This window comes from Mandrillus leucophaeus, unplaced genomic scaffold (genome assembly GCF_000951045.1).
Source record: "Mandrillus leucophaeus isolate KB7577 unplaced genomic scaffold, Mleu.le_1.0 Scaffold850, whole genome shotgun sequence".
NCBI lineage: Eukaryota > Metazoa > Chordata > Mammalia > Primates > Cercopithecidae > Mandrillus > Mandrillus leucophaeus.
The window spans coordinates 788,952-802,213 of NW_012109253.1; the positions used below are offsets into that span (position 1 = coordinate 788,952).

Below are 13,262 nucleotides of genomic sequence, written 5' to 3' on the forward strand. Positions count from 1 at the left end.
ATGCACCAATCAGCACTCTGTATCTAGCTAATCTGATGAGGACTTGGAGAATTTTTATGTCTAGCTGGAGGATTGTAAATGCACCAATCAGCACTTTGTGTCTAGCTCAAGAATTGTAAACACATCAATCAGCACCCTGTGTCTAACTCAAGGTTTGTAAACACACCAATCAGCACCCTGTGTCTAGCTCAGGGATTGTAAATGCACCAATCAGCTCTCTGTAAAATGGACCAATCAGCACTCTGTAAAATGGACCAATCAGCGCTCTGTAAAATGGACCAGTCAGCTCTCTGTAAAATGGACCAATCAGCAGGATATGGGTGGAGCCAGATAAGGAAACAAAAGCAGGCTGCCTGATCTAGCAGTGACAACCCGCTCCTGTACCTTTCTGTGCTTTGGAAACTTTGTTTTTTCGCTCTTCACGATAAATCTTGGTGCCGCTCACTCTTTGGGTCTGTGCCACCTTTATGAGCTGTAACACTCACTGCGAAGGTCTGCAGCTTCACTCCTGAAGTCAACGAGACCACAAACCCACCAGAAGGATTGAACAACTCCAGATGCGCCACCTTTAAGAACTGTAACGCTCACCACGAAGGTCCATGGCTTCCTTCTTGAAGTCAGTGAGACCAAGAACCCAAAAATTCCAGACCCACCAGTAGGTCTCAGACTCATTTTACCCATCCTCTATTCAAGACAGAGATGCTCTGGTTCACATACCTCTGACAAACTAACTTGCAAAATTCCTGTGAATTTATCAGTTGGTTTGTGAAACCCAGCAAAAGCTGATTTCAGCATACCAGTGAAGGGCATTGCCAAAGAGAATAGCAAGTTAATAAAAAGAAAAATGTTAGGCAAGTTATGCTTGACTGCAAGGGGTAGGGTGGTGAGAAATGAGGTTGGAATGTAGAGTGGGACCAGACTGGAATGCCAACTTTAGATTTTTCTTTTTTTCCTGTAAGAAACAGGAAGTCAGCAGAAGTTTTTAAGCAGGCAGGTAATGTGATCAGCCTTTCAGGGTAGAAACTCTGACAGCAGTATGCAACAAGTTATAGAGAAAGAGGATTATCTAGAATTCAAGTTATCAGGCAAGTGCAGAAAATAATGAGCATCTTAGCCAAGGCAGCAACGAGAGCGGGGGTGGAGCTAGGGGTAGAACTAGATCAGAAAACATTGGCAGGTGGAGTTAATAGGGTTTGATGAGGTGATTGGAAATCATGTGAGATAAGAAGCTGAGGACGGTATTAAGGTTTCTAGCTTAGAAGTTAGACTTATGGTCAGATAATTGAGAATTTATGTTGTTAATTGCTCTGGGAGTAGAGAAGGGAGAGTAGGCCATATTAATTTTGAGGAGCTTATAGATTAGATCCTGGAGGTGGTTGGAAATATGGGTGGAAGCTTGAGAAAGATAGATCAGGGACTAGAAATTAGTGTAGAATACAGGTCATAGTCTTTGAATTTAGTAGTCTGCTGGTAAATACTTCCTATTTGCCATGATAGTACATTGGCTTGCTCAAGGAAAGAAGGAATTGTGAAGTTGAATGAAGTAATAAATGGAAGTTTTGAGAACATCATCATTTAAAGGGCCAGTGGTTAGGAGAGGAAGAACCAATCAATAAAAGACCAAAAAAAAAGAAAAAAAATAGGAGGAGTGGGGGATTAATTGTTAATGTGGCAAGAAAACAAGAAACTGGAGAAGTTAAGAGGGAAGAAAGTTTCAAGAAAGCACAAGTTATCAAATATCTGCAGTGAGGCCAAGTAGGTCATTGGCATCGGCTTTGGCATTGTGGTCAGGGGTCATTGGTGAGTCTAATAAGGATAGTTTCATCAGAGAGATGGGGCTGGAAGCCAGATTGCAATGGGTTCCCTTCAAAGAGGGCAGTCTTTGAAAAGTCACTTTTTTTTTCTTTTTTTTTTTTTTTTTTTGCTGGAGTCTTACTTTGTTGCCAGGCTGGAGTACAGTGGTGCAATCTCGGCTCACTGCAATCTCTGCCTCCTGGGTTCAAACGATTCTCCTGCCTCAGCCTCCCGAGTAGCTGGGATTACAGGTGTGTATCACCACGCCAGGCTAATTTTTGTATTTTTTAGTAGAGACAGGGTTTCACCATGTTGGCCAGGATGATCTCGATCTCCTGACCTCATGATCCACCCCCTCGGCCTACCAAAGTGCTGGGATTACAGGCCTGAGCCACCATGCCTGGCCAAAATGTCACTATCTTCTTTGGGACAAAGACAGAACTGACATCCACAGAAATCAAGTTCTGTTTAGAGATATATCTTCTCACTTTGCCTCCTTGCCCCCTATAAATTACCTGTTATGAATTCTCCCTTCCATCTACTTTCCAGAGCCTATGTCCTCCCTCCTCTAGGATCTCAATTCACTCAATTCTTTTTACCTCTGTAAGTTTGTCTTTCTCTCTTGACAAGCTGTTTCCCAAGAAGCACACTCAAGTCTCTCCCAACTATTCTAGTGCCTTCCTTATCTCTACAAACAGTGGACGTAATCTGTCTGCATTTACTCTCTCTGTTTCTTCAACTCCTGCTCACTTTGCAAGCCATTACAATATGATTTTCAGCCCCATATCTTGGATGAGACTGTCTTTCATAGGTTCACCAGTGAACCCATAGCCAACACCAATGACCTACTTGGCCTCTCTGCAGACATTTAACAACCTGCTTTCTTGAAATCTCTTTCCCCTTAATATCTCTGGTTTCTTGTTTCTGTTGCCATACTAACAATTTGTCCCTTTTCTCTGTTTTTCTCACTCCCCCTCTTGTCCTTTTTTGTTTTTTATTGATTGGTTCTTCCTGTCCTGCTCACCAGCTCTTTAAGTGATGGTGTTTCCGAAGCTTCCATTTTTTTTATTTTATTCAACTTTAGCTGAGCAAATTAACTTTCCCTCTCTGGTGGAATTTACTGTGTGGCCTAAATCCTCCCAGAAACGGTGCTCAAACATCCCTGTCCTTTGATCAGAGTTAGGTTGGAATAGAGATCTAGCCCTTAGCAAGTGAAGGTATGTTTTCGACCTTGTATTCTAGTTGAGAATGGGAAAGGGGACTTTGATGCCTTGCAGGTTCTCTTTCTGTCCTTACTAGGTCAGCGTGGTGGGCAAAGGGCTAAAGCGTGAACACTGCCCCATGACCAGAAACATCTATTTGCCTTTCCCCAACCTTCTTTCCTTCTCCAGCCTTCAGATCATGTATCAAAGGGGAGGCAGGAGGCTGGGGAAGAACCAGTAGCACACTGATACTCCGTACACATAAATAAGTTAGCATCTGGTCAAGTTTCAACGTGAACCAACTACCTGGGTAGGGAGCCAGTGTGCCACCAGATTTTACTGTCTCGTTCCACTGAGGCATAATGAGTACCCTTATTCCCCTTCCATCTCGTTAGGCAGAATTCTTCCCCTAGATCCTGGAATGGTTATGGAGGCAAGTTTTAAGACCTCTAGAACTGTTCTAGATTATTTCAGCTAACCAAGACAGGGTAATTTGCAGCCCATAAGGCCCTTAACACAATTCTGTGTGTTCCTGGATTTCCCAGCTACTTCTAAAGAGGTTTCAGGAAACCGTTACTTTCAGGTGACTTGAGTGAATTGGAATCTTTACTTCATTAACACTCAATTCACCTCTGCTGGTACTGTGTCCAGGCAGTCTCTTTGGACAGCCTCTGTCTTTTCTCTCCTAGGCTGGGTTCCATACCCCTACTTTAAGGTCCATCTCTTAATTGAACATTAAACATTAATATTTTAATTAAATTCTCATATTTTCATGCAGCTAAATAAATGTTCGTGAGATTATAGATTTTTTTTTCTTATAATAGGCACAATTAGAGCAAAATATAAAGAGAACTAAAAAGCTGATGGACTGAATGAAATGACCGTAGTGGAAAAATTGGAGAGTCACTGACATAGAATACGAACCTTCAAATGTGAAGAACGAATTGGGTAGCGAGTTAGAATTGATGCTTAAGTATTGATGTTGCTGGCTCATGTTGAAACTTGACCAGATGCAAAGTCATTAATGTGTATGGGGTATCAGTGTGCTGCTGGTTCTTCCCTAGCTGCCTCCTTCCCCTTAAATATGACCATATAAATAAGCTTTTTAAAGATCACTTTTTTAACCTGCAACAATTTCAGTACTTGATAATCCATGTGGTACTAATAACAAATGTGCATAATAGGAAAAATGATAATCTCAGCTTCCCTAGAAACACTGGAATATCTGTCGCTGGGCTCACTTTTTTACGCAATGATTTTCTGGAGCAGAGGTGTAGTATTGGTGATAACTGCCTCAAAAGGGCTTCTTGGCCGGGCGCGGTGGCTCACGCCTGTAATCCCAGCACTTTGGGAGGCCGAGGCGGGCGGATCTCGAGGTCAGGAGATCGAGACCATCCTGGCTAACACGGTGAAACCCCGTCTCTACTAAAAATACAAAAAATTAGCCGGGCGAGGTGGCGGGCGCCTGTAGTCCCTGCTACTGGGAGGCTGAGGCAGGAGAATGGCGTGAACCCGGGAGGCGGAGCTCCGCCCATCTCGGCCTCCCAAAGTGCTGGGATTACAGGCGTGAGCCACAAAGTGAGACTCGTTCTCAAAAAAAAAAAAAAAAAAAAAAAAAAAAAAAAAAGGGCTTCTTATGTGACAGGCATTGTTCTAGGTGCCTTAGTTTCCAGTCTTCACAACAAACAGCCTTTTGAGGTCATGTGTATAATTGCTTCCATTTTTGGATGGGAGATTGAGGTACAGAGAGGTTTGATCATTTGCCCAGGGGCCCAGTGCTGGTAAGTGAGGGAGCTTGGATTTTAGCCCAGGTGCTCTGGCTCTGGAGTCTATGCTGCTGACTTCTGTGCTACACATGCCTCCTTTAGATTGAGTCTGTTATTGCCATGCTCCTCTTGCCTCCATTTTGCTTGTATACCTTACCTACCCATAGGCGTTTGAGTTAAAACACTTTCCAGGCCACGTGCGGTGGCTCATGCCTGTAATCCCAGCACTTTGGGAGGCCGAGGCAGGAGGATCATAAGGTCAGGAGATTGAGACCATCCTAGCCAGCATAGTGAAACCTCGTCTCTACTAAAAATATAAAAATTAGCTGGGCATGGTGGCGTGGGCCTGTAATCCCACCTACTCGGGAGGCTGAGGCAGGAGAATCGCTTGAAACAGGGAGTCAGAGGTTGCAGTGAGCCAAGATCGCACCATCGCACTCCAGCCTGGTGACAGAGGGAGACTCCGTCTCAAAAAAAAAAAAAAAAGAAACAAACAAAAAAAGCCAAATAAACAAAAACAGAACAACAACAAAAACAAACCACTTTCCAATACTTGCACCTTAGTTCCAGCCCTTTTCCTTGTTAGCCATACCTATGATGGGGCATCATCTAAGACCTAATTCAGGGCTAGACACCCTTACTGGATTTCATCCCCAGACAGAGGTGATTCCTTTCTTCTCTGAGCTTGTGCAACCCTTTATCTAGGCCTTTCTTACCACTTACTGCTTAGCTAACTAGCATCAGCTATTCATTTGCAAGCCTTGGTTCTCCTCTATTACTGTAAGTTTCAGATGATTCTCTTTCTCCCCTACAAAGTTATCTGCCCATAGGATATACTTCACAATTTATATGTTGACTTAATCAAGACAGAACAACCCCATATATAAACATAACTAATTTATATATTCATAAGCAGAGCACAGTTTTGCTTGGTTTCCTTTGATTCTTGTTTGTCCTTTGATCTTCAGCCATCAGACCTGGGTAGGGAGCCAGTGCCCCACTGTATTTCTTTGTCTGGTTCCACTGAGGCGTAACGAGTAACCTTTATCCCCTTCCATCTCATTAGGCAGAATTCTTCCCCTAGACCCTGGAATGGTTATGGAGACAAGTTTTAAGACCGCTAGCATTGCCCTAGCTTACTTTAACCAAGATGGAATAATTTACAGCCCATTGCCCTTAAAACTTGGCTTGCTTCTGTGTTCTCCTAGAGTTTCTCTGCTACTTCTAAAGAGGTTTCAGGAGACTGGGTGCAGTAGCTAACACCTATAATCCCAACACTTTGGGAGGCCAAGATGGGTGGATCACTTCAGGTCAGGAGTTCAAGACCAGCCTGGGCAACATAGTGAAACCCTGTATCTACTAAAAAAAAAATACAAAAATTAGCCAGGTGTGGTGGTGGGCGCCTATAATCCCAGCTATCTGTGAGGCTAAGGCAGGAGAATCGCTTCAACCAGGGAGGCAAAGGTTGTAGTGAGCCAAGATCATGCCACTACTTTCCAGCATGGGCAACAGAGTGAGACTCTGTCTCAAAATATATATATACACACAAACACACACACACACACACATATATATATATAAAAGAAATAGAGGTTTCAGGAAACTTTGTTACTTCCAGAATGTTACTTGTGTGTATCTGAATCTGATTTCATAAGCTCAAGGAAACATAACTTGATCTATATTTTAAGGCTTCATCCTTTAGGTAGAAACTTATTCCCAGTGAGTTTAGGAATTCCCACTCATCACTATTTTCTTTTAGGTTTTGCAGGATCTTATACAGTGCTGAGGCATTGTGGTTTGGGGAAGCCATCTGGATATCACTCATCCTCACCCCACATCACTGTTCTACCTGATCCTTGGTGTTTGATCCTTACAGTTTGTCCTGAGATATCCTTTGTTCTTATCTGTAAGATAGTCGATCTTTCAGATCATTTATATTCCTGTTGAACTCTTGGGTACATACAATGGGCTGTGGAGAAAAGATAGATTGTCTTAGGTCCATCTGCAAGACATTCATGCAGAGCCTGCTACATTTATGCTTTCATTGGGCATGCAGAATCATTCTGTTTTTCCTTCACCAGCTGGAGCCTGGGGCTCTAAGGCCATTTGAGGCACTATCTTTCTAGACATACCTTGCATCTACTCTTCCCTAAGGTCTTGCCGCTTTCCAGGGTTCTGTCTGGGCATGAGGCACAGTCAGCTGCTTCAGATTCCACAGACCTATCTGGGAGTTGTTGCACCCCAGGGTTCTTTTTTCACTGGCTCCCAAATATTTATCCATACAGCCCTCACTTCATATCTGCAACATTTTCTCTTCCCCTCTTCTACCATCTAGCCTGGGAAATCACTTTCTATTCTAGGAGACTTATTCATCATGTAATCCTCTAAATCAATGCCTATTTTTTAAAAGATTCTCAGCCAGTCGCAGTGGCTCGTGCCTGTAATCCCAGCATTTTGGGAGGCCGAGGCGGGTGGATCACTTGAGGCCAGGAGTTTGAAACCAGCCTGGCCAATGTGGCAAAACCCTATATCTACTAAAAATACAAAGTGTAACCGGAAGCGGTGGTGCATGCCTGTAATCCCAGCTACTTGGGAGGCTAAGACACAAGAATAGCTTGAACCTGGGAGGCAGAGGTTGCAGTGAGCCGAGGTCACACCATTGCATTCCAGCCTGGGTAACAGAGTGAGACTCTATCTCAAAAACAAAAACAAAAAACAAACAAAAAAAGAAGATACAGGTTTTTAAAAATCCAAAGGAAGAAACTCACTCCTGTTTCTTTGCTTTTTTCTCATATCCCTTCAAAGAAGTAACAACTATAGAAAGGTGTGGCTACTGAATTTATTTTCTGGGCAGTATGGTAGGAGGGGAGTAATGTGAAGAGTTAAGGGAACGGTATTTGAGGGGAAAAAAAAGTTAGATAATATTCACAAGTTTATCACTGATATCACATAGACATGCAAATGTTATCCCATACTGGATAGGGCTCAGAGCAGCTTCCATGGCCCACATTTATCTACACCAGCATTTCTAGGGCAATTCTGTAAGTCCTGCAGCCCCCTCAAGGTTTTAGAAATCCAGCTTCTGTACTGGCTCCTTAATGTCTAGGCTTCTCTTCTCTTCTCTCTGTAAGCAAGATAGTAGTACTTACCTCACAGAAGAGTAGCCAGACTTCAGCAGCCTACCCTCGCACTCACTGTAGGCACTCAGGCAGTGATAGCTATTATTTATAATAGTAACAAGAAAAGTAATTAACAACAGGTCACTGTTCATATCCATTTTCAAGTTTTCAGACAGTCTCAATGTTGGCTCTAGTATAATTCTAATTTATCAATACAATTGTAAACATTAGCACAGTCTTTCTTACAGCAGTTTTCTAAATTCTTTTTCTACTCATCTACCTACCCTTTCATATTCCTGTCTTTTACACTGCATAAACAAATTGTCCCCCCCCTTTTTTGTTTTTGGTTTTTTTTTGGATTTTTTTGAGGCAGAGTCTCGCTCTGTCATCCAGGCTCGAGTGCAGTGGCACAATCTCGGCTCACTGCAACATCTGCCTCCTGGGTTCAAGTGATTCTCCTACTTCAGCCTCCCAAGTAGCTGGGATTACAGGCATGTGCCACCATGCCCAGCTAATTTTATTTTATTTTATTTTTTGAGACGGAGTCGCACTCTGTCGCCCAGTGGTGCAATCTCGGCTCACTGCAAGCTCTGCCTCCCTCCCAGGTTCAAGCCATTCTCCTGCCTCAGCCTCCCGAGTAGCTGGGACTACAGGCACCCGCCACCACGCCCAGATAATTTTTTTGTGTGTATTTTTAGTAGAGTCAGGATTTCACTGTGTTACCCAGGATGGTCTCTATCTCCTGACCTCGTGATCCGCCCATCTCGGCCTCCCAAAGTGCTGGGATTACAGGCGTGAGCCACCGCGCCTGGCCCCAGCTAATTTTTATATTTTTAGTAGAGATGGGGTCTCACCATGTTGGCCAGGCTGGTCACAAGCTCCCGACCTCAGATGATCTGCCTGCCTTGGCCTCCCATAGTGCTGAGATTATAGGCATGAGCCACTGCACCCAGCCAAATTGTCCCTTTTCTAATCAGCACTTCTACCCCCACACCACTGTGTTGCTATTGTAAACAATGCAGATGGTTTTTTAGGTATTCTGTGAATGCAAGCGAAACATAAGCTAATGTGGAGAGATGTTTCTGAAAAGGTATAAACAAATTGAGTCAAAACTGCATGTACTCAAGCAGGCATTACATAAAGGAAACTCGAGGCGGGTTCTCTTGTAAAATGTACAGTCTTCTCATATCTGTCATATAAAGACAATTCACTTGTTTTACAGCTTCATATAGTTAAAGAAGCTCATATAATTTGTCTCCAATGTTTAAGGAAGTCTTCATTTAATTAAAAAGAAAAGTACAGTTGATAATATAACAGAGCCAGGTCTGCCATTTCTTTGTTTATATTTCATCGTTTCGTGCCGGTCAAACTACTTGTCCTGTGACAAGTGGAATGGAGCTTGCCTATTAATTGATAATGGTGTTAACAAGGGTTTATTATATCTACTCTAGAAACTTTGGAAATACAGTGATTCTTAGCTATTCCCTGGCAGATCTCAATATTCTCTAAATTAGACTAACATTTTATCACAAAACTCAAATGGTGATTGTCTTCTTCCAATTTACCAAAGAACTTAAGTTGATGGTTAGAATCCTCTGTGCAGGTACATGTGTGCACACATACGTGCATGTACACGTGCATAAATTACTATCAAAACATGGACAGTTTTAACTTGTTCAGTAAATTGGGCAGTTGATGTCAGGGCACATGTAGAAGTTGAATTTTCTTAATATTCATTTGCTCTGCTGCTGCTTATACTTGCCAGCAAATGATATTAAAAGAATTCCTGAAATAGCTGTTCATTGTTTGATTAATTGCCTCTTGTTCTTGTTTTTCATTAACACTTGCTAATGCTTTCTTAATATAGTGCTTTCTAACTCTTTTCATGACAGGAGATATATATATGTATATATATACATATATATATATATATAAAATATACACACACAGTTATAATGTCTATATGGGACACTGGGGTAAAGGGCTCAGGAATTTGCCCAAAGGCTGAGGCAGTGAACACACAGGGACCCTCTTCAAGGTGTACTGTCGTGCCCTGTGCACAGCCAGAGAAGCTGTAAGGTGCCACATTGCAGACATCATATAGTCCTGATTTCCGCTAGCAACATTGTTTCTTTGATCTTATGATCATTAATCACCAGTGTTCTGTTTCATAGTCTACAAAAGAGCACTGTTAACTCTCCAGCTGTTCCCCTTCCTGATGAACTTGGGAAAGTGGAGAGAAGGGAATAAACTCAGAAGTGTCTTTGCTTGGTGGGTAAATTAGGTCTCCTTGCTATGTTCCTTCTGCAACCAACTAACTTTCTGCGAACACTTAATGCAGAGCTTGATACCCTGAGGGTTCAGAAGGGAAGAGACCATCAGGCAGTATAGTCTTTGCACATTTTTAAAAAGCTTCTGGTTTTATCTGAGCTGATCTGCTTCTAAATGCCAGGGCCTCAGTTGACCATGTTTCTTCTTTCTCACACACTCCTTTCAAAAGGACAAGACATACTTAAAGATACAATTAAATATATTGAAGTTACAAAGCAATTTAAAGAAATTAAATAATGAGACACACTCAAATATATGTTACAAAGGAATTTAAAGAAATTAAAGTAAATAGAAAATTTTCCTCTTATTTGCATTGAATAAAATATATTATTTCTTCACTCCTAGTATGTTATTGGAACTGTGATATACTTACTTAGGAAAAAAAGGTACTGAATCCGGGAATTCAAACCTAATCTTAGGTTTGAGTCCCAGAACTACCACTTAAATGAAATGAGCAAGCATAGTTGTTTTCTAAGCCTTCTAAATAAAATGGGACTGATAATACCTGAGGAGATCTCATGTATGAAAATATTTTGTCAACTCCAAAAGCAAAAGGTAAATACAATTGGTTTTTGTATTAAAAGGGCTCAATGAGCCCTCCAGTCCAGTGGAAGTTGCTTGTAGGAAATCAGACACTCGGTTAGTGAGGGCAGCTCTGGTGATGCCAAGTTGACATGCGCTCTCCCTCTTTATTTCCTCCCTCGCCCTGCAGAGTAACCTGATCCACTACCTGGGACTGAGCCATCACCTGCTGGCACTGAATTTTATCATTGTTTCTTTTGGCAAAAAAAGTGCATGGTCTTCTGCCCAAGTGAAGGTGACCGACACGGACTTTGATGGTGTAGAAGTCAGAGTGTTTGAAGGCCCTCCGAAGCCTGAAGAACCGCTGAAACGCAGCGTTGTTTATATCCACGGAGGAGGCTGGGCCTTGGCAAGTGCAAGTACGTCCTGGTCACCTTCAGATGGTTTGTTGTTCTGGTTGGCCTTGCGGGAGATGTGTAATTGAGTTTGGTTTTCTTAGTGGGAAAGAAGGGGACCATTTATCTTGGTTCCCCTGGATGGTCCCTCTTACTCCCTGTTACTCCTAATTTCAGCAAAATTATTACTAGTGCCCCCTTTTCACTCTCAAAAGGGTCCTGGTTTGGGTGATAAATTATATGGTTATCCTATGTAAAAGTTATTTGCTTGTTGGTTTGTTTGTTAATTCAGGTAGACTGTTTTAAAATATTTCCTATGATCTAAATCACAGACTTATTGTGCAGTGCTGATACAGCTTTCTGCACCAAAACAAGGTGAAGTTTCACCAGGCATGCATATGGGGAATTATCTGTGCCTCTTTTGCCAACTTGTGTTTTGAAGATATATTTCTATGAAATAGACCAGGTATTCCTTAATACACATGTTAATGTTTTATCTGCTTATGAAAGCAAAGGTTAAAATATAAAATGTATGCAACCATTCAAAGGAAACAATCTTGCAAAGTTCAAGAATATTTTCTTTAGATTTGGATGATTTTCATGACTAGAACACATTCAAAATGTCAGGCAGCCAAACAGAGCCGCCCAGAAGAGAGCCTCCCAAGGCGGAAGTTGGGGCCTTGTCTTTGCTAATAATGGTCATAGAGCTACTTCCTCATCTTCAGTCCAGAGCTTTTGGCATCCCCTTAGTTTAAAAGCAATGACAACTTGTTTTGTTGATTTTATCATTATGTCATTTTTTTTTAAAGCAACAAAGGTCAAAAGGTATAACTTTTTCTAGTAATCTTATTTAATTCCATATCCATTGTTTTTTCTTTTATTCAGTGATTTTTTTTTTTTTCACATTTTCAATAATTGTTCATGAGTATATAGGTTTGCCTGAGACCAAGGGGTTTGCTGGGCTGCAGATCTTTCAGTGCAAAAGCTCAAACAGTTGTGGGCAAGTCTGGACCACTGGTCAGTCTAAGGTATGCTCGGGTGTAGGGATACAAAAATGAATAAGAAGGAGTTTCTGCCTTCAAAGAGATTGAGTCTGTAGCATTGGACGCTTGCCAGGAGAAACACTGTACTGGAGGACAGGTAGTATGGGTGCCAGGAATGGGATGGATTACAAGAGTCAACCTGGCCTTTTCTGCATAATTTTGACTGATCACTTCTGCCCGAGGAAGAACTTGAGCAGGTGGAGGTCACAGGTGTCTATGTAATTCTTAAACTTCTGATTCTAAGACTGCCTCAGAAACCCTGTAAATAAGGAAATATTTATCTCTCAGTTGGCACAATATAGATCTCAATTTACTGAGAGCAACTAAGGATTTGAGATAGAGTGTTGCTCTGTCGCTCAGGCTGGAGTGCAGTGGCGCGATCTCGGCTCACTGCAAGCTCTGCCTCCTGGGTTCACACCATTCTCCTGCCTCAGCATCCCAAGTAGCTGGGACTACAGGCGCCTGTCACCACTCCCGGCTAATTTTTTGCATTTTTAGTAGAGACAGGGTTTCACTGTGTTAGCCAGGATGGTCTCAGTCTCTTGACCTTGTGATCTGCCAGCCTCAGCCTCCCAAAGTACTGGGATTACAGGCGTGAGCCACTGCGCCCAGCAGGATTAAATTCTTTTTTTTTTTATTATTATTATTATTTTTTAGCCAGGATGGTCTCAATCTCCTGACCTCGTGATCCGCCCGTCTCGGCCTCCCAAAGTGCTGGGATTACAGGCGTGAGCCACTGCGCCCAGCAGGTTGAGTATTTTTTGAGTGTATTTGCTTGCTGATAGGTCAGCAGTGGTTTATCTTTCAAAATTAATTTTGTTTCTTATGAAATAATCCACACTAAAGAACATATATAACTTATATATAAGGTATAAAGGATAATTAATCACTCATACATTCAACACCTTTGCAGCCTCCCCTGTTTCTTCTCTAATCTTATGCATGTTCTCTCCCTGTGAGAGGAGTGACTTTTTAAGTTTTTCAATTTGTATTTGGTTTATATATATGTATTTTTTTGTTTTTTTGTTTGTTTTTGTTTGAGACTGAGTCTTGCTCTGTCACCCAGGCTGGAGTGCAATGGTGCAATCTC

At 42.0% G+C, this 13,262-nt stretch overlaps 1 protein-coding gene across 5 annotated transcripts in view; it reads left to right on the forward strand.

Annotated features, from left to right (window-relative positions):
• The window catches only part of NCEH1 (neutral cholesterol ester hydrolase 1), a 119,625-nt gene that overhangs the window by 86,998 nt on the left and 19,365 nt on the right, over positions 1–13,262 (forward strand). Inside the window, exon 2 of one of the 5 annotated variants that reach the window (XM_011968618.1) lies at positions 10,925–11,177. The exons of 2 other annotated variants lie outside the window; for them this stretch is intronic. In XM_011968618.1, coding sequence (XP_011824008.1) covers positions 10,925–11,177 — 253 coding nt within the window. The remainder of the gene's footprint in view (positions 1–10,924; positions 11,178–13,262) is intronic. 2 more of the 5 variants (XM_011968619.1, XM_011968621.1) reach the window with 2 other exon arrangements.